The sequence below is a fragment of the Pinus tabuliformis genome, chromosome X, assembly GCF_031772625.1.
Source record: "Pinus tabuliformis cultivar Carrire ecotype Pingquan chromosome X, CPIR1, whole genome shotgun sequence".
Lineage (NCBI taxonomy): Eukaryota > Viridiplantae > Streptophyta > Pinopsida > Pinales > Pinaceae > Pinus > Pinus tabuliformis.
This window is the reverse complement of record NC_142308.1, coordinates 645,414,221-645,434,346: the sequence shown is the minus strand read 5'-3', so window position 1 is coordinate 645,434,346 and position 20,126 is coordinate 645,414,221. Positions and strand designations below refer to the sequence as shown.

The 20,126-nt window shown below is 36.3% G+C and overlaps 1 protein-coding gene across 3 annotated transcripts; it reads right to left on the bottom strand.

The window, feature by feature from the left end:
* Positions 1-247: 247 nt before the first annotated feature.
* Positions 248-2,440, bottom strand: LOC149141651 (uncharacterized). Of its 3 annotated transcripts, none has more exons than XM_089448474.1 (3): positions 2,038-2,440; positions 1,314-1,463; positions 248-1,080 (listed from the first exon to the last, which is right to left on the bottom strand). In XM_089448474.1, the coding sequence occupies exon 3, from the start codon at positions 969-971 to the stop codon at positions 573-575; it is 399 nt and encodes a 132-aa protein (XP_089304600.1). In that variant the 5' UTR covers positions 972-1,080; positions 1,314-1,463; positions 2,038-2,440; the 3' UTR covers positions 248-572. The 3 variants fall into 3 exon arrangements, with proteins under 3 accessions (XP_089304600.1, XP_089304601.1, XP_089304599.1); XM_089448475.1 differs by having other exon boundaries at positions 1,314-1,450; XM_089448473.1 differs by lacking the exon at positions 1,314-1,463.
* Positions 2,441-20,126: the final 17,686 nt, after the last annotated feature.

Sequence of the window (20,126 nt, the reverse complement as noted above, 5' to 3'; positions counted from 1 at the left end):
AAAGGGCCAATTGAAGGGCCTGTTACAACGAATAAAACATTTCAAGATATTATTCAAAGATAGTACAAAGAGTTTGTTTAGAAAATCCAAAGAGTAGTTCAAATGGAAATCGCTTCTTGCCCCGCAAATTATAAGATAAAAACCCAACGTATTTTCTTATATTAGGAGACACTTCAAGAGCAATACACCATAAGGTGACCACACAAATAAGACATGCAATACATTTTATATAGTTAGTGACACCTTTTAGACCACACAAATAAGACATCCAATACTTTTTTATATAGTTAGTGACACCTTTCAGACCACACAAATGACACGCAATACATTTATATAGGTAGGGACACTTCCTTTCATAGACCAGTAACAAAAAGTAAAGCCAGTGGCATCTCCAACTAACCTAATATGGACCGACTCCCTATGATAGAGTTTAAAGCATAGCTTACCGGCACACGGTAGGACCATAAGGTGCTTGCACTCTAGATGACGCTTCCATCATCCAAAACCAACGAACAAAAATCTCAGATTGGGATCTTGACTAGACAGTCACAAACTGCTGCTTCAGTGTCATATCATATTTCCCAGAGGCCCACGGCGTGGACAAAGAAGGCCGAAGCTGCCACAACCACGGCTGCAAATATGGGAGGAATCAGGAAATCCACGTTTGATCTCCCGAACATATGAGTAGGCAGGCATATGACATCTCCCGGCTTATCCAACGGCAACCTCAAAGAGTTCCCTTGAAGGTCATCGCACGCCAGAGAGAATTCTGTAAACGGTGACAAACGGTAAGTGAATGCCAATTCAGGGCTCACCGACGCAACTGTCACTACTGCTGCCAGAAATGCTGTCCAGATAATGGTGTATACGAAAAGAGGCTGAAGAATAAAGCTTTTGCATCGGGCCGCGCATGCTTTCAATCCCCTGGAAACCTTCCATAAAACTCCTGAAATGGTTATAGGTAAACCCATGGCGGATCCTGCTGCTCAGAAAACTTTAATTATCCTCACTAGTATACGAGTCATTAAGCTTAAACCCGCACACCCAATGGACGGCCCGCTTCATGAGAAAAGTAACATCCTGCAAAAACGGTGAATCAATATTCTTTTAAAGCTTCAAAAGGCGAAAAATCTCAGGAAATTTAAAATCTGTAAATCAATCTCTGCAACAGAAGAAATGAGAAAATTATCCGGTTTATGTCTTTCTTAAATGAATAACCTACTCTTTAAATTTCAAACGGAAGCAGTCGTTCTTTCACCTAAAATTTCCTATTATTGTCCTACTTCACAAAATATTAAGGGTAAGCATTCTACAATTCTCAATTCCTGCTCTGCTCGCGTTCTCAGAATGCCTTTCTACCAACAGTTTAAGGCCCGATCACCCGAAATGCTACCAAAAAGATCTTCCGACATATTTTAAAGCGCCTTTTCATCATTCGACTCCTCCGCCGCTGGTTCCGAATTCTTTGTCAGGATAAATCCAGCAGTGTTACGTATTGAAAATAAAATAAAATCAAGATTCAACATAACCTGCCACCAAGAAATCCGCAAAGCTTTTGATTCAAATTTCAACCTAGTGCAAATTCTACAAGACTGGGATTTCATTCGCTCAAGTTTCAATTCCCTAAAACAAACTTCACGTTTCAGCTTGATCTAAGGAGATTTTAAAAAATCCTAGATTCCAGTATTCCGATGGCAAATCCGCCGATGAACAGAATTTGAATTTGATCTTGCTCGAATTTCTGTATATAGTTCCCAACCGGTAGAAGTTTTCTGAGGGAATTTTGAAATTCACGGTTTCTAGCCGCAAAATTCGTTATGAAACTTCAAAGAAACCGAAATTTAAGATCTTTAATACGCCAATACCTTGAAAGTTCTCATTCCCCGCCAGGTAACTCAAATCGAAAGAATTCCAAACATCGTTTGGATGCCAGGAAATAAAGAAAAACGTTTCTCCAGAGCAAACAGGATGCAGAACACAAAACCTAACGGATTTTCATTGGCTAGGAAAATAATACAATTGAAGGAAGAAATTTACCGGTGAAATCAATTTAGCAGCACTGTAAACAGGCCATTGAAAGTGGATCGACTTCCGAATTGATTCGAACTGGAGACCTCCCCTGTACAGATTGACGGGAGCTTTCCAATAAAATTCTGCCGCAAGATTCGCTTCCTTAACACACGGCCTTATGTAACCTAGCTTTGAGACGTTTGCGAATCTGGCGATTAGAGGATAACGCCAATGTTGACCACTGTATACCACAGGAGCGCAAACGGGCCTCCGTTAGATTTAAAACCTGGTTAATGTAATAAAGTGAACGGCGTTATAACGTTGTTGCCGTCCTGACTCCCCCATTGTGGCAAAGCATTCAAACAAAATTTGCCGTCAGGATTCCCGAGTTGTGGAGTGGTTATGGTTTCCGTCACCGAGCAAGACTAACAGAAATTGTGATGTCATGTGAAGGGCCGAGTATTTCATTATATAAGAGGGACGATATCTCTCCGTGGAAGAGGGACCGCCGATGCCTAAAAGCGGACAATGAATTTAGACCTCGCAGAAAATTAAATTTACAATTTCCGCGCAAAATATTTCGCTTAATTTTATTTCCAGGTAAAGAATATTGTGATAGGTTCAACAATCATATATTTGCAGTAGAAAAGAATTTGGAAGTGAAACTTAGAACTATAGGTCCCAATACAATGTCACACCGGCCCTAATATTTTTAAGGGCGGCTGAATTGGCACAAATCGCTTAAAGAAAAGGCGAGGGCTAGTAAAATTCATGAGGCCACAAGGAAGAAACAATGTCAACGACAAAATGATTAAACATTATATATATATATATATATATATATAAAAGAAGATACAAGAAATATGCCTGGTGGATGATGCAAGGAATATAGGAATGATGTAAGAAATAAGTAAATCGAGCAAATTATGAATATCATGCTTCTTGAAATAGTTTATCACTGATCAATCATAGCAAAAAACATAATTGTGATTATGCTATATAAAATCAGTGGAGACTTATTTTTTGAGGTTTATCTAGAGTGCGTAGAGGACTATGTTAAATTTGTCTTATAAATGTAAGGTATTGATAATATTTTCATGCATTAATTGATATATTTGTTAAGACCAAGCATGATTTGATATATTTGTTAATGTTGTGTTGGCCTTTTGATTAAAAAAATGGTTCAAAGTGATATTGTCGTTATCTTCTCTACATTAAATTGATTTAGGACTCCAATGTAATGTGCTTCTCAAATCATGTCGCATTCTCTTGAAGCAATACCAAGATTGCTCAAATAACACAAAATTCCATTTTAGAGGTGAAGTGTGTAATTTGTTAGGATCTCTATTATAAACTTGGGTACACTATGAACTCTCACATCCACAATTATTACAACTGTTAAGAGTGTGGCCAAAGCCAAATTTAGAGATTCGGTGAGGTAGACTACAAGTCAAATGGTATTTTCTTTATCACATTTGATGGTAAGGGGAACTATCAAAGGCATATAACTAATTATGATGGTGGTTTTACACTTACTTTGTATCTACATAAATCAACATAGATCTATTTTAAATACGAATCTAACATGTGCAGAGAGGGATCACTTACCTTGCATCTACATAAACCACGATAGATCCATCTTAAAATATGGATCTAACATGGGCCCACAAGGATCATATCAGTTCAATTTGCTGAGATCAGTGACTCAAATATATGATTATTGATGTTGAAGAATAATCATAAATTATATAATATGGAATTATTTTTAATTAATTTATTTTTATAAAATCATATTTTTATTTAAATTTTCAAATAGTTTTAAAATATTAAAAACACTCCAACAATGTAATAGATTAAATGCATTAGATTTATTGATTAAAATACATTCAATGCATACAAATGTATTGATAAAAATAAAATATATTCAATGCATAAAAACTTATTGATAAAATGCTTTAAAATATATTCAATACTTAAAAATTTATTGATTACATAAATAAAAATAAAAGAAAGATATATCCAATGTTAAATATACTCCATCCATATAAAAAAGTGTCTAGCACGAGAACTATTATTTCTCAAATTTCTATAAAAATAATTGTTCCTCAAATTTTATTTATATATATATATATAGTATTGTATTTACAATTAAAATATATATTTTATACATAACCTTAATTATAATTAAAATTTATGATATTATAAAAAATAAATTATTCTTGAGGAGTGAAATTAGGAAATGAATTTGGTGGAAAGGAGAGATGGAAACTCATTCTTGAACCTTAAAATCAAAATGAACTAAGTTATCTTATTATTAATGGTTTGAACAATAACATTGTTCAAAAATCATCACTTAATAATTAACACTGAGATGCTTTGCCAACTTGTTCAATGCATTTATTGCAATCTATTGGAAGAAGCTCCTCTTCTTGAGAGAAGAACTGACCTCATTGTAGTAAAGTTAGTTTTTTTTGTCTTTGGAGCAAAGTTAGTTTCTGTGAATAGACAAATTGATTTAATCTTCCCATATAAAATTGGAAATATATTTTTGAGTACCATTGGTTTATGTGAAGAGACAAATTAATTTTATCTTCTCATAGAATAAGATACTAAAATATAGATTTTTATCTTCTCATAGAATAAGATACTAAAATATAGATTTGAGTAGTAAGATTTTTCTAATTGCTTATTATATATGCAGTTGAAAATATGTATTTTTCTTTTCTTCAAAATAGTATATTTCTCTCACTAAATATGACATTTATTATTTGAGATACAAAAAATTAACTATCATTTTATTACAATAACTATTTATATATATTACATTTCAGTTTAAAAAAATAATTTGTTAAACAAAATTGTTTTGTGATTAACATCCCTAAATCTTAATTTCCATTAACCAATAAACTTAAGTGTTCAAAATTCAAAAGATGCACTTTCTTTTCATCCTTGTTTTTTAAATCCTCGCTTTCGCAATGATCATTAAATCAAGTTATAGCTATAGCTTTAAGTTTCTCAAAGAGGGTTTTGTAATGAACTGATACTGCGTAACTCAATGACTAATGAAAGAATCTTTTTATCTCGCATTTACATTATTAATCATGGATGAATCCTAATTCGTTTACACATCGTTACAATTTTTTATTAGAATAATAACATCCACAACTACATTTCGAAACATACAACGAGTAAACTTCCAACTACAAACTTTAACTTATTCGAAGCATTGGGGTGACAATTTCAACCTAATGTTCTAGGGATCATGTCCTAAATCACTGATATGGCATTTATTTGATCATTACATAGAAATTTATTACATTTTGTGAATTTATTAAAGTGGAAATGGATTAGGAACTATCAAGAACACCTAAAACACTGAAATTTGATAGTTGTAACCCAAATTTCCAAAACTTAAGGCTAAACTTAAATTTCAACCCTAGGTGAAACTATTTATTAAAAATATATTTTAAATAGAATACTTATTTGAAAAAGATTGTAGAACAAGGGATTGTGGACCTTTTTTAGCACATAGAAGACGAAAGAAACCTCTTCAAATAGTTCAAGGAATGAATTTGACCTAGCTTAATTGCAGAAGGCTTGGCTTCAACAATTGCAATAACCACCCACTAAGAAATGCATGCATCCACGGAGAAATGCACATTTATTTGCTTATAATAGATGGAGTGGTGGTTGTTACAACCCCAGATGGAGTGGTGGAATCCAGGTTACAATCCAACCGATAAAACATAAAACATAATATTCCTAATAATGATACAATTCAACTAATAAAACATAATCCATCAATACATTAGGTTACAATCCAACTAATAAAACATAAAATCCCTAATAACAAATGCAGTTCCACTACAACTTCGTTATAGCTAATTAATTTAACAATATATGGAGTGGTGTGGTTACAATGCAGTTTACAATCCATTAAATGGAGTAGCTAGTGTTACAATCCATCTTGTTTAATTTTATTTTTATTTTTATTTTTTCTCATTAATTAACATATGTGCCTACAAGAAATAACAAACTTTTAATTCATTTTACTTAAATGTTTTTCCAAGTGGCCATAACTTGGAGGCCAAAGTGATTATAGGCCACTTACCTAATGAATTCCACAAAACCGTTAGAGAATGTGAAAAGTTTTAACTTTTAATCACATTTTGACAATGGCATAGTGATGAATAAAGGGTACAATAAATATTTAATGACAATTTGAAACACCCAAGAAACCTTGTTCTTATTCCTCCATGTTGCCATATATTCCTCCACGTTTTAACATGCAAATGTTTTAGAATGTAAACATACATTTGTTTCATAGTGATATTTGGAACTAAATTTTTAATTTCATTTTGTCTAATCCCAATACTTGGAGATAAATAAGAGGAATAGTAAATTTTTAATCATGATTTGGTAGAAAATAAATTTAAACAAGGTTTAAACATATGATTTAGATATGCAAGGAAGTTATGAGATTCAATTTCATTCATTGATAAAGTAGCAACCACGAGAATATACTCATATGCAAGGAAGTTATCAGTTTCAATTTCATTCTGGCATCTTTCAATCTAGACCATCCGATCAAAAAAATTAATTAACAAAAAAATTAAAGTGGCCAATTCCAAAAAGAAACTCCTATCGACATAATTATTACTAAAATTAAATTGTTAGAAAATTCTTGTTCCATGCATGATAATGTGGATGTGCAAGTGTAATCCATTCTTGATAAGGATGTGTGTCTCACTATTTTCTTCTGTCATGAAATAGTATTAATTGTGTTACCAAAATTAGGTAAAAGACGTGTGTTAAACATCTAGGTGTGTTTATGTTAGTGTTTGTACAAATGCTCAATGTCTAAGACGGCCTTAGCTTGCTATGTCGAGTTTTCAATAAAATGGCTTGGTTTATAATACTCACAAGAAAGTCGAAATTAGTAGATCAACCGCGGATAACAATTCAGTTACGTACCAATCACAACAAAGGTTCAATTTCTACTCTAACGGTTTACATATCCATGCCATGTCATATTTTGTTGTGGTAGTTGGTAGAGATGTGTGGAAGGCACACATTTGACCTAATTGTGTAACTGATTACAACACTAACGGTGATGATACTTCCAACCATAATTACGAAGTTGGAATTTGAATTTGGATTCGAATATGATACAATAGGGAAATAATTTGATTCAAAAAAATTTAATTAAAAAACGATCGCTAATATACTTCAAAAATTTCACATATATGTTTGAAAATTTACCCAATCTACTGGTAGTCTAAGTAAAAACTTTAGCAAAGGAGAAACCAGTGTTCGATTGATCTCCATATCCTCCGCTATGATGTCTTCCGCCTATATCATCTCTGTATCGTCAAACTAATCGAATTTTGAAAAATCCTCTGCTGTGATGTCTTCTGCCCATATCATTTATGTATCTTCAAACTAATCGAATTTTGAAAAATAATTCGGTCGAATCGAACTAATTGAGCAATAATCGAATTTTGAAAAATCCTCTCTTGTGATGTCTGCCACTTATATCATCTTTGTATCGTCAAACTAATCAAATTTTGAAAAATATTTCGGCTGAATCGAACTAATTGACGAATATTCATATTTTTTCGACCGATTTGGCCAAATTTGTTAACTATGTTTCCCAGTCTTAAAATAAGATAATAACTTCTACATGGGGAGTTGGCTAAACTTAAACAGCCCGTTAATTGAGTGTTGAGGCTTGAGTGTTGAGTCAAGTCGAGTTAAATCACAGACGACTTTTAGTGTGTGGTTGCATTTTGAAGATATTTTATGCAAATAGTTAGTTGGAAAATGATAAATACCCTTCATCTGGTTCATTGTAATCATCATTTTTTCAATAGAAGAGACAAGCTCATGAATTTGTGTGTGAATTATTTGTTTTGTCTTCACTGTCTCTCTCACAAATTTATATCAGAGCGAGGTTTCACAAGTAAAAAAAAGAAAAAGATAGAGTGCTGCTGCAGTGTGCAGACTCACAATTTTTTTTTGTTGAAAGAGTCGTGACTGGTGACCGATCTACAGAACCACCATATTTGTTGCGCATGCTCAGCAGCAGCCGTGCTATTCTGAAGAGCCTGCGAAAAAAAATAAAGCACAGTCACAGCTGCCGTAAACCACCGTTTTTACCTTAAACTATCATTATGTGTCATTGAAGAACTCTGCCTATTGAAGATGTCAACGTTTCGCTCGGACGTATTTTCATTATTGTGATTCGACACAGGTTTACAGTTTACGAAATCTTTTTTTGACTAGTGAAATTTATTCCAAAGGTTACATGTTATGTGGAGTTTAAATGGGCGTTTTAATTTTATGGTGAAAAAGGTTTATTTTATTAAAGTTTTCAAAAAGGGTTATTTTAAAAGAGTATTTTTTCATAAGTGTTTTTTTTATATATAAAATAAAAACTCGGGGTTTTATTGAATTTTTTTAAAAGGAGCTTTACAAAGTTTATAAAGGAGAAAATTTAAGGTTTTTTGAAGGGAATTTTTTAGAGAAAGATGGCTTTCTCAAATTTCCATCCCTAATTCTCACGAAAGATTATGATGTGTGGGTCATTAAGATGGCAACCACATTGTAGGCTAATGATGTTTGGGATTATGTCGAGCTTGGGTTTTTATAACCTAAGGATGAAGCAGCAAAACAAGCTCTCAATAATGCGAAGAGGGAAAAATGGAAGAAAGAGAAGAAGAAGAATGCAAAGGCGTTGCAGCTTATCTAGCAGGGAGTGGATCGAGAAGTGTTCCAAAAGATTATGATCATGTATTCTACAAAGGAAGCATGGGATACTTTGGAAACAATCTATAAAGGTATGGAAAAAGTCAATATTGTTAAGTTGCAGAATACTAGGAGAGATTTTGAAAGTCTGTAGATGAAGGAGATAGAAGACATCAATTCTTTCATGAATTGGGTCATAATTGTCGTAAATCAGTTAAATATTTATGGTGAAGATATTAAAGATTAAAGAGTGGTTGAGAAGGTCGTCAGATCTTTGTCTACCAAATTTGATGTTATGGTAGTAGCCATAGAAGAAGCCAAGGATTTTCCATCATTGAGAGTTGATGAGTTGATGGGATCACTTCTATCACATGAGGCAAGGATAAACATAAATAAGGATTCCACTTTAGAGACTGCTTTCAAAAGATAGGTTTCTATTTCAAGAGACAAAGGTCGAGGTAGAAGTAGATCGAGAGGCAGAGGACGAAGCGGAAGATATGGTGGTCAGAGATATGGCCGAGAAGAGCATGAACATGAAAGTGGAAGAAACTACAGAAGCTTCAACAATAATCAAAGAGTTGACAAATCAAAAGTGAGATGTTATTACTGCAATAAATTTGGTCACTATGCTCGTGATTGCAGGAAGAAGATAGCTTATCAAGGGAACCTGTTGTAGCAGCTACAACCACCCTCAAAAAAATTTCCTTAGCTTTGTTTTGAGCCTCCCTACCAACCTTTCACAGTAGCATGTCTTGTCTTGTCAAGTATAGAAGCTTCAATGATTTTCTTGTAGAATGACACCGTGTCCATCAAATCTTGTTACATCCCCCTCACAGGCTGTTTCACCAGACTTAGTCCAGCTGCAGGCTAAGCAGCGCTCGCAAGAAATTGCGTAATTCTGGAGGGCAACCAGCCTTCCCTGCAGAAATTGTGCAATCCTGTCTGGCAGCCTACTGGGCTTCAGAATTGCGCAAATCTGCTTGTCACTATTCATTGAGAAAATTGTGCAATTCCTCCCAGCAGGGCTGCTCAGCACAGAAATTGGTCAATTCTGGGCAGCAGTTAGCTGCTTTGCCTAGAAATTGTGCAATCCCTCTGGGAAACCAGCCCAGCTCCCTCCCATAAATGAGCATTTTTTCGTCCCAGTTGAGCAGACTGTCGCATGTACAATTGAGTTGATAGGTTCCCTCTGGGACCGAGAAAAACTGATTTGCATGCATGGGGTGCTCCTCCTAATGTAGCATGCAAAGGCATCCCTTGTTTCAGGGATCTATTTTTAGCAGTTAGAGGTTACATGCAAGGATCATTTCAAAAACCTCCCACCAAGTGTCGCTTTCCCTAGATTTGTGGCATGCACGTCGCAACCTCGATTTTATCGAAAATCATCAACCAAACACTACAGAGCTCATTCCTCACATCGATCTTGCATCTCTGACATCCCACATTACATCTAGGAGTCATCGGCACATTTAGCTCAGCTGTTTTGGGGTAAGCCTGCTTTTCATATCTCACACTGCGTTTCTGGCGCTTTTTGTGTTTCGCTTCGTATAAATGCTTCCTGCTCTATTTCAGTGAGCGCTTTTTGTCGTTTTAATACATACTAGCTTGTACTAGCACCGTTTCAGTTTTTGTTAACATCTCACTGTTGTGGCATGCATGACACTGTTTTGCATGGACAGTCGTCGTTGTGATGACTCGCTTCACACACATGCATGCTTTCCCTTTTCCAAATCCTGCACTTATGAAAGATCATTCACTCTTGTTTGCACTCATCTCATCATGCTTTCACACTTCTCATGTTTTCAGTCACCCATCGGCTGGACTAAGCTACCTCGGCTCGGACCGTGCCTTCCCCAGGTAGCACCCTTCCCCAGCTAGCACTGCACATTTCTAGAAGAAAAGGCTCTACCTTCCCCCCAGAAATTGTGCAAGTCTAGCCAAGTACTGACCTTCAAGCTTGCATTGCGAAATTCTTGGAGGTAGTGTCCTGTTGGTCCCATAAACTGTGCAATACAGTTTGATGGTTGTATGTCACTGCTGACTGAAATTGCACAACTATGCATTAAATAGTTCAAGCAGACAGTCAGCCTCCTAATAGCCTAGAATGTGCCTTGCAAAGTTTTTGTAGTCAGTGTCCCAACCTCCCGACTGAAATTGCGCAACCTTCACGTTCAGTCACACAGGTATGTTGCAAGTGAGTTCTCAAGTTTGTTTTGGTTTTCGACTGACATATTGCCTGCCATGAGTGTTGCCATGTTTCCGGGTATCACAGGTGTTCATCTGCCTCTCAACAGCATGTAGGAAATTTATTAATAAAAGAAAGAAAATTTACATAAGCTTCTCTCATGAATGGTTACCTTACAAATGACCCTCAATGCTCTTTAAATAGAGATCATGGACCAATCAGGTGTTAAGCCATAGATCAAGTGTCGATAATACTGAGGAGAGAATGAACTGTCAGATCACTCCATGTTTAGAACATATCGTGACCGTCAGATTGTAAGTTACAAAAGTACATAGTAAAGAAACACACTTTACCTAACTCTACAGTAGACCAAGTTATACTTAACTATTTCCTATGTTTCGGAATATCCTAACATCCCCCCTTAAGAATAACTTGTGAGAGGATTTACGGATGTACAAATATTACGCAATAGGATAAGGAAGGAGGCATTAGAGCGTATCCCCCCTTAGTGACAACTTCCTAAACTTCAACCATAAATCAAAGTTTAGTAAACTTCGCCTCTGTGAGAGCCTTTGTAAATATTTCTACAACTTGATCATCGGTTGAGCAATATTGCACTTCACACTTCAAGAACATGGTCATGAATGAGCTTTCTGATGAAGTGAATGTGTAGTTCAATGTGTTTGTTGCGGTGATATTGGACTGGATCTTTGCATAGTTGAATGGCACTTTGATTATCACACCAAAGTGTAGTCGAATGATGTTGTTGAAAGCCAAACTTTGATAGGATCTGATGAAGCCACATGGCTTCCTTACTAGCTTCTATGGTGCCACGATACTCTACTTCTTCTAAAGAAAGAGAAATGGCACTTTGTTTCTTGCAAGCCCATGTAATAGGTCTAGAACCAAGAGTGAACACATAACCTCTAGTAGACTTCCGATCATCAAGGTCACCGGCTCAATCGAAATCAATGAAACCAACCAATAGAGTAGATTCTTCTAAACTGTAATGAATCCCAAACTGAATTGTACCTCGAACATAACAAAGTATTCTTTTAGTTGTTTTCCAATGACTTTCATGTGGGTTTTGCATAAACCGAGCAATAAGTATAATAGCAAAGGAAAGGTCAGGACAGGTATGGGTCAAATACAAAAGGTTTCCTACAAGTTGACAGTATAAGGTAGCATCAAATTCAAGGGAAGTACAAGTGACTTAAATTTTGGCTCCAGACTGAAAGGGAGAAGGGGATAGCTTATAATCTTCCATGTGAAAGTGGCGTAGAAGATCACACACATACTTGGACTGGGAAAGGGAAATACCTTCCTTGGATTGCAAGACTTCAAGACCAAGAAAATAATGCAAGTGTCCTATGTCTGTCATTTCAAACTGCTCTTTAAGGCTAGACTTCATATGGTTTATAAGGTTGGGATCACTACTAGTGAGGATAATATCATCAACATAAATAACAAGAATGTTAAGAGACTTACCCACTTTCTTGGTGTAGATAGTATTTTCAAAATGACACCTAGGAAAGCTAGTATCTAAAAGAAAGCTATCCATTTTGGCATACCAAGCTCGACGGGCTTGCTTGAGACCATAAAGGGATTTTTTAAGCCGACATACAAGGTTTGAGTTTGTTTGTATAAAGCCATGAGGTTTCTCCATATAGATTTCTTCATGGAATTTCCCATGCAAGAAGCTAGATTTAACATCCATTTGATGGACTTCCCATTTGAAAGAGGCGGTAAGGGAAAAAACAAGGCGAATAGAGTTCATTTTGGAAATAGGGGATAAGGTTTCAGTATAGTCAATGCCTTCAACTTATGAAAAACCCTTCGTAACAAAACGAGCTTTATGTTTATCAAATTTTCCATCTGGTCCAAACTTGGTTATGTAAACCCATTTGCATCTAACAAGTTTTCGTCCCTTTGGAAGAGGAACAAGATCCCATGTATCATTTGCCAATAATGAATGATATTCTTTATTCATAGCTATGTCCCAATCTAGATGGCATGAAGCTTCTACATAGGTGTCAGGATCATAATTCGTTGAAGCTTGAGCCAGTAAAGAAGAGGCTTTATCGAACTAATAACGTGTACGTCATTGATCTGTAGGATCACCTGCTGCATCCCAAATAGCACGGACCCATTTTGGAAGCTGACGAGATGAAGGAGGACCTGGAGAAGGCGGGGGAGGATTGTCATCCTCATTGTCATCATCTGAAGAATAAATATTTTTAGAAGTAGAAGGGATAGAGAGTGGTGGCACATCCGCCGAACTAGGCTCGTAGGCTGACATATTTTCAGTAAACTTTACATCTCTTCTAATGATAATATTTTTGGAATTAGGTGAAAGAAGTCTATATCCTTTGACATCTTCAGAATATCCAACAAAAATACGTTTTTTGCTCTTAGGTTCTAAAGCTTTATGTTTGTCATCTGGAATATGGGCCCATGCTTCACTTCCAAAAACACGAAAGTGACTTAGATCTAGTTTAATTGAGCTCCATGCTTCTTTTGGAGTGATATTCTTTAAAACCTTAGTAGGAGTGTGAACAATGTAAACTTTGAAACAGGAACTCATACGGCTACCCGTTTTGTAGAGATAGCAAAAAAGTGACCCGATTTTGAAAAGGGGTGATGCAGAATACACGTGTTTTTTAAAGCATAGGTTTTGGCACTATAATTTTTTTTATGTACATTACATTTTAGAATGGTAGTGTTTTTTATGCTGATTTAAAAACGTGGTAATTCTACACCAGGCCCTTTTTTAAAAGGCTTTTTATTTTTTTTATTTTTTTTATTTTCTAATGTATGAAATGTAAATAATTATTTTGTAAATTTAATAATTTTTGAAGTGGTCTTTTTATTCATATTTTCTTGTTTTTATTTTAATTTTAATTTTTTTGTGGTGAGGTTTTTATTGTTTTGCATATTTAAAGAAGAAGGTCAATATTTTGAATTTTTGATATTCTACATATTTATATATCGTTAATTAATTTTTCAATCCACAAGAAATAATTGTTTCTAAAAAACAATATTTTTTAACAATGGACATAAAAATAGCCATTTTTAACATAAATATAACTAAAAAACTACACATTTTGATAATTTTTTGCTACAATTGACATGCGAAAATCACAATTTTTATATGAAAATTTTAACAAAAAATGATTAAATAATAGTTTTTTTTATGAATTTCATGTCAAAAAAATAATAATAATCACATTTTTTTTCAAAAGATAATTATTAACTTAAAAATTAATGCGAAAATCGCATATTACAAATATTGAACGCATAACAACCTTAATTGAGTGTATATTCTTCTCATAAAATGTCAAAGTCAAAACATTACAAGTATAACTACTTAATAGTTACAAAAAATGAGCTTGATTTCCAAGCATAACTTAAATTTAATCAACAATGTCACGTAATCCAAACTCTTTGTCCTCTAGAGTTTCATGATTGTCTTCTTCCACAATATTTTTTGCTTCCTTTTGCTCATTTTCGTCTTCTGCATTGCATCTGGAAGAAATTGAAGAGCATTAATTCTTTGCTGAATGAAATTGCACTGTAATGGATCTTTTTCAATTGCAATGCAATTTCTTCCTTTTTGAAGGCAGCATACTAGTGTTGTACCTAATTATCAAGCACAAAAGAAATAATGAAGTAAATTAGTACATTGACATATTAATTAAAAAATAACATATTGAAATTCAATTCCATATAATAAAACTTACCTGAGCCAGAAAATAAATCCAGAACCCAATCTCCTTCATTTGAACATATGTCTATAAGATAGTTAATCAATAATTGTGGTTTTTGATAAATGTTAACTATCTCTCCTTTTGCTTCTTTGTTTTCATACATTAGTTTTCTCACAACAACATCATAAGTTAGTATTTGGCTATGACTCTTTCCGTCTACCTGATTAAAAATCATAGACATACAGCTATCATCTTTTGCTCAACTATCAATATCAATGAACTCACAATCATTTATAAATAATTGATCTTCATGGTTAAGAAGATTTGACTTTTGCCTGTAACATGAAATAGTAAAAGTTCAATCAACTTAATAAATGAATTTTTCAACATTAATCAAATATACATTTTAAACGTCTTACCATGTAAGCTGCATCCTTGAATTTGTTTTCCCCTTGAAGCTTGACAATATCATTGCCAATTGCGTGTTTGAATGAAATGTCACAAATCTCCATAATGGTGATGACGTGACTTCTACAAATCCCACAACCACTTTACTAAGAGCTTGATAAGTATAACGGTCACTATCATAGTCAATGTTTGGAATATTGAAACCATGGGGAATATCTGCAATAACTAGGGCACAATCCCTTTTAGGTATGAGTTTAGCAATGTCTTCACAGTCGCCTTGTATTACTTGATATTGAATAGCGTCTAGCCCATTCCAAATGAAATGAGTAAGAGTTGGATCGAGTTCAACATTCTTAATACGTTGCTTCCTCGGTCTTTTGATATTTATTTTTTCAGTAAAGGTTTTGAAGCTATTTGGTGCTCCATTATCATCCTTCTTCATCTTTTATAAAATAAACAAATATATGTGTAAGTTATAAATTAAAAATAATACACATATGAATAAAAATGAATGTGTAAATCAAGATACCTTTTTAAATGCAAGATAAAAAGCTTTTAATGTTGATGTAGAACTTGAATCTGGATAGTTGCGTACAACGTCATCCCAACTATCTTCATTCAACAATTAACCATTTGTTCTTGAATTTTCATGTAAACTTTGTGACTGCATAGATAAAGTAACAAAAAATTAATATAATGATATGTATAACAAATACTACCAAGAACAACATGTTTTATTTAAAAGAAAATTATAATATAGAAATAAATAAAAATAATTCAACAAACTTACTTTTGAAATTCCTCAGACATTTCCTCCAATGATAATTCCCCTGACCTCACACGAGATAATATTGTTTTGACAATTTTTTCATCTTTCACTCCTTGCATTGCTCTCCAAGGTGTGATAGTCATATCTTCTGGAAGCTGCTTCATTTCAGGAGCTGATTTACTGCTGCTACATATCAATGGCTTAGACTTTTTGACCTTCTAGTTTTTAATGCCAATGTTTTCCCATATGCTAAAAATCTCATCAATCAACTTCCAAACATCTCCAGTTCTAAATGCCAATTGGAAAATGTTATCAACACCTCTGAATAAATCACTAACAATTTTTCTTTTTCCACCTTTTGAATTGCTTTTCTCTTCAATTTGATAGCCTATTTCCATACAACATTCCCTTCGGAAATCTGCAGTAGTATTTATCCTATTCCCACCACATTTTTCTTGAAATTCACTATGAATAAATCTAACCCTTTGGATGAAAGTCATAGAAATCCTATATTCATTATCTGAATAATGATCTCATGCCACTAACTTTGCTTCTGTATCTGATAAACCAGCATAAATGATACATTTCATTGTTTCAAAACGTGGGTTATTGGGATATTCCTCCGTCAATTGTCTGTGAGCTTTTACAAAATGGTTCCCCCCAAGCACATAATAATTGTATTCAAAACATTTTGACTTATCAAATGCTTCTTTGTTGGGAACTTGAACTGGATAAAAAAGAAGCACATAATTAACCACATGAGCATATGGATTGTACCTCATCAATGTCTTCAAGTTGTGAACATGCAGATGGTGTGGCTTTCTGACTTGATATTGACATTGTCCTTCACTTGCCTTATAGGTTTGTCTGACATTAAGCTGAAATGTACGACCACTATCAATTAAGTTTCTCTTTGTCAAATTTTGTCGAATGGCATTTTGTTTTGTTTTGATAATGCCATCCTCTAAATTAGCTCCTGGTGTAATGATTTCTTTGCTTTCTTTTGAAGTTTCACTAGGTTCTTGACTGTTGGTAATGACTACTTCAAAATCTTCAACTTTACTTTTCTTCATCATAACATTCTCAACAGATTTATTCTTGGGCATTGTTACTTTTGGTCTTTTACGACTCTTCTCAGTTCCAATGTCATCTTCAGTAACGACAACATATGCTTCACTGTCAGTTTCAACTTCATCATCCTCAAAAGTAACTTGTCTACCCTTGTTAGATTTATCCACTAGAGGACTTTTTTTCTAGTCCTTTGGATGTAGTTTTGTAGCATCATTAATTACTACATTTTGCTTGTTTTCCATATCTTATTCTGACACTAAGTAAAAACTGTTGACAACTTTCATGATATCATGCTCTATGAAATGAATGCCTCCCAACCTAATTGAACAACTTTCAACAAAATTCTGCCAAACAAAATATCATATGTCAATAAAAACAAAGTTAAAAAATATAGCGAGACACTTTCAAGAACGCAAAATACAAATATAAATAACAATACTTACGATGTTTTGTTTCATCTCATTTACAATTTGTTTACACAATTTTGTAGATACCTCACTCCTGTCATACAATGAATATGATAGTTGATATTTAATCCTTTCATGTGACTTGGGAACTTTTGTAAGTATGTAAACAACTTCAGTGTCCGATACCGAACACATATTTATGACTCTTCCCATCACCTCATAAATTCCATTATCATTCGGTATATCAATATATAGATATATATTCACATTTTGGCTTTCTCTTTCTTTTACATACCAGATTCTTGATGGAAATTTCACCTCTTTTGAATTCTTCCAGTATGAAATCATCTTCTCATCATTTGATACATTTGAAAGATTTGTAGCCATGAGCTCAAGTGGAGTTCATTCACCAATGTTTTTTGAAGACGCACCATTAAGAGTCTTTAGTCCAGAAAGATTCACAGAAATCTTCTTTGATGCCATTTTCATGAAAAATAGAAACACATAAATCAGTAAATAATGAAAACATATTAACTTAAATCCACAATGAAAATATATCATAAATTTTTAATTTGTATAATCAGATAATTGAAATTAAAAAGATATTAACATTAAGAAATGGTAGAAGCCCACTGACACCACCCCATCCATCCGCGAAGTGGCAGGTGATTCCGAGAATCGCGCAACCTCCGCAGGCAAATGGGCAGGCCACCATGGTGGCGCAGGATGGGGTTGCGGCAGCTCCTCACTGCACCACCCAGGTGGCGCCTCCGCCCCTTCTGCCCCCACACCCCCTCCTGGCCTACCCGCCCCCTACCCCCACACAAGGCCCTCACCGCCACCCCTCCTGACTCGCCCCCTTCCCCCACACCCCACCCCGCCAACCCCCCTCCCTCGTGCCCCTCCCACTCACTCGCTCCCCATCCCCCACCCTACTCGCCCCCTCCCCACACTCCCCTACCCTAACCCCTACCCCCCTTCCCCTCGCCCCCCCCCACCCCTCACCCCATGCACGCCCTACCCCCACCCCCCACCCCTCACCCCTCCTCCCGCTCCCTCGCCCACCCCGCAATCGGTCGGCCAGCCGCCCCCTCCCCACACTCCCCTACCCTACCCCTTACCCCCCGCCCCCTCCCCCTCCCCTCACCCCATGCGCTCCTTCCCCCCACCTTGCACCCCACCCACCCCCCCTTCCCCCCACCTCGCTCGAGTTTTCTGCCCGATGACCTCGCCCGAGTTTTGCCTGAATGACCTCGCCCGAATTCACCGTTGCCCGAGTTTCCTGCACGAGTTTTTTGCCCGAGTTTCTCACCCAAGTTTTTCACCCCGACTTTCCTGTACGAGTTTGTCACCCAAGTTCTGCCCGTCATGCAGGCTCATCCACGCATCGCAGAACTCCTCTCATCGAACTCGTGTTGATCGAATGATTGTCTGTTTGCTTCCACCTGCCCGCCTATACATATGGTTGGGTGGCGGGTTGTGCCACCCGACCAACCCGTGCTACTCGCCCAGCCGACTCGTTTACTTGTGATGTCTCGCCCAAGAGGTGGGTTGGCCCACCCAACTCATGGGACCGCCCCCTCAACGCTCGCCCATCGCATATATAAACTCGTCCAAGGATTTCTCTTCGCATTTTGCACGAGCTCCTCACCCGTCCTTCGCATGGTGAAGGTGTCCCGGATCGTAGGTCCTTACATCCTCCCCCACCTGAAGTCATTGTCTTCCTCGAAAATATCTTGTCCCGCCAACCATCCGTCACCAAGATATCCATACCAAGGCATACACCCTACTAGTATGTCATACATCGAAAAATCATCTCAATCCATGACCATCAACCACCTCATCACAATCTCCACATGCTGCTCTCCATTATGGAAGGCTGGCCCCTCCATCTCAAGCTACATTCCCACTGCAACATCGTGTCAACCTCGTCATGTGCCATCCTCGTGTGAACTGCTGCCATGATACTCCAACATAATGCTAACACATCTCAGCACACTGCATGCTCTAATGACTAGAACTAGTTGGGTGATCAGTCCAACTGTCACGCTCAACTCGTGAAAATGTACATCCTCATGCCATCACCAGTCGTTTCTCAGAACATCCTGTCACATCATCAACTCGATCAAGAATCCATCTCCATATGAGTGTAAGCCATGCTCAGGTCCATGAAGTAGTCTCCATCTCGTCTGCAACATGTTTTCCATGATGTTTGGTGTCAATGTGCTGCATGAAATCAGCCGCATCTTTCCCAAAATCATCATCCATATGTGTATCTCCTCAATATGAGGAGACCATCTCATCAAACTCCAACTCTCGATGTACCACATCCAAGTCCATGAAGCAACCTCCATCATATTTGTAATGTGCCATCCCTCAAGTCTACTATAGAAACAAGTATACACCTGTCTCATTTATCAATGTGCTTCACATGATCATAGATCAATCAACTCCCATGTGTCAAAGTGGTTAAGTCTCGGCTCAACCCATGCTCAAGTGCTGCCACCAAGGCATCATTATCGTTGTAACTCTATCACTCCAAGTGTCTCATATTGATCCTCCACATCAAATCACTCTTTCAAGCCACACCCATACATGTACTCAAAAGTATGCATCCCATTCTGCATCAAAGTCTTTGACCTCAGCTCCTCAATGCATCAGATCCTCCAAGTCCACCATATATGAAGTCCCCAAAAGTCACAACCTCATGTCATCATGAGCTCCATGAGTCATCTCCAACCAACATCCCAGCAAGCATACAAGTCTCAGCCCAAAGGTCTCTGCAAGATGCCTCAGCTCTCCATGTAGTAGGAATGCTCCAT

Bases quoted from the DNA above. Each gene is read 5' to 3' on its own strand.
- LOC149141651 (XM_089448474.1), bottom strand. From the start codon at position 971: ATGGGTTTACCTATAACCATTTCAGGAGTTTTATGGAAGGTTTCCAGG.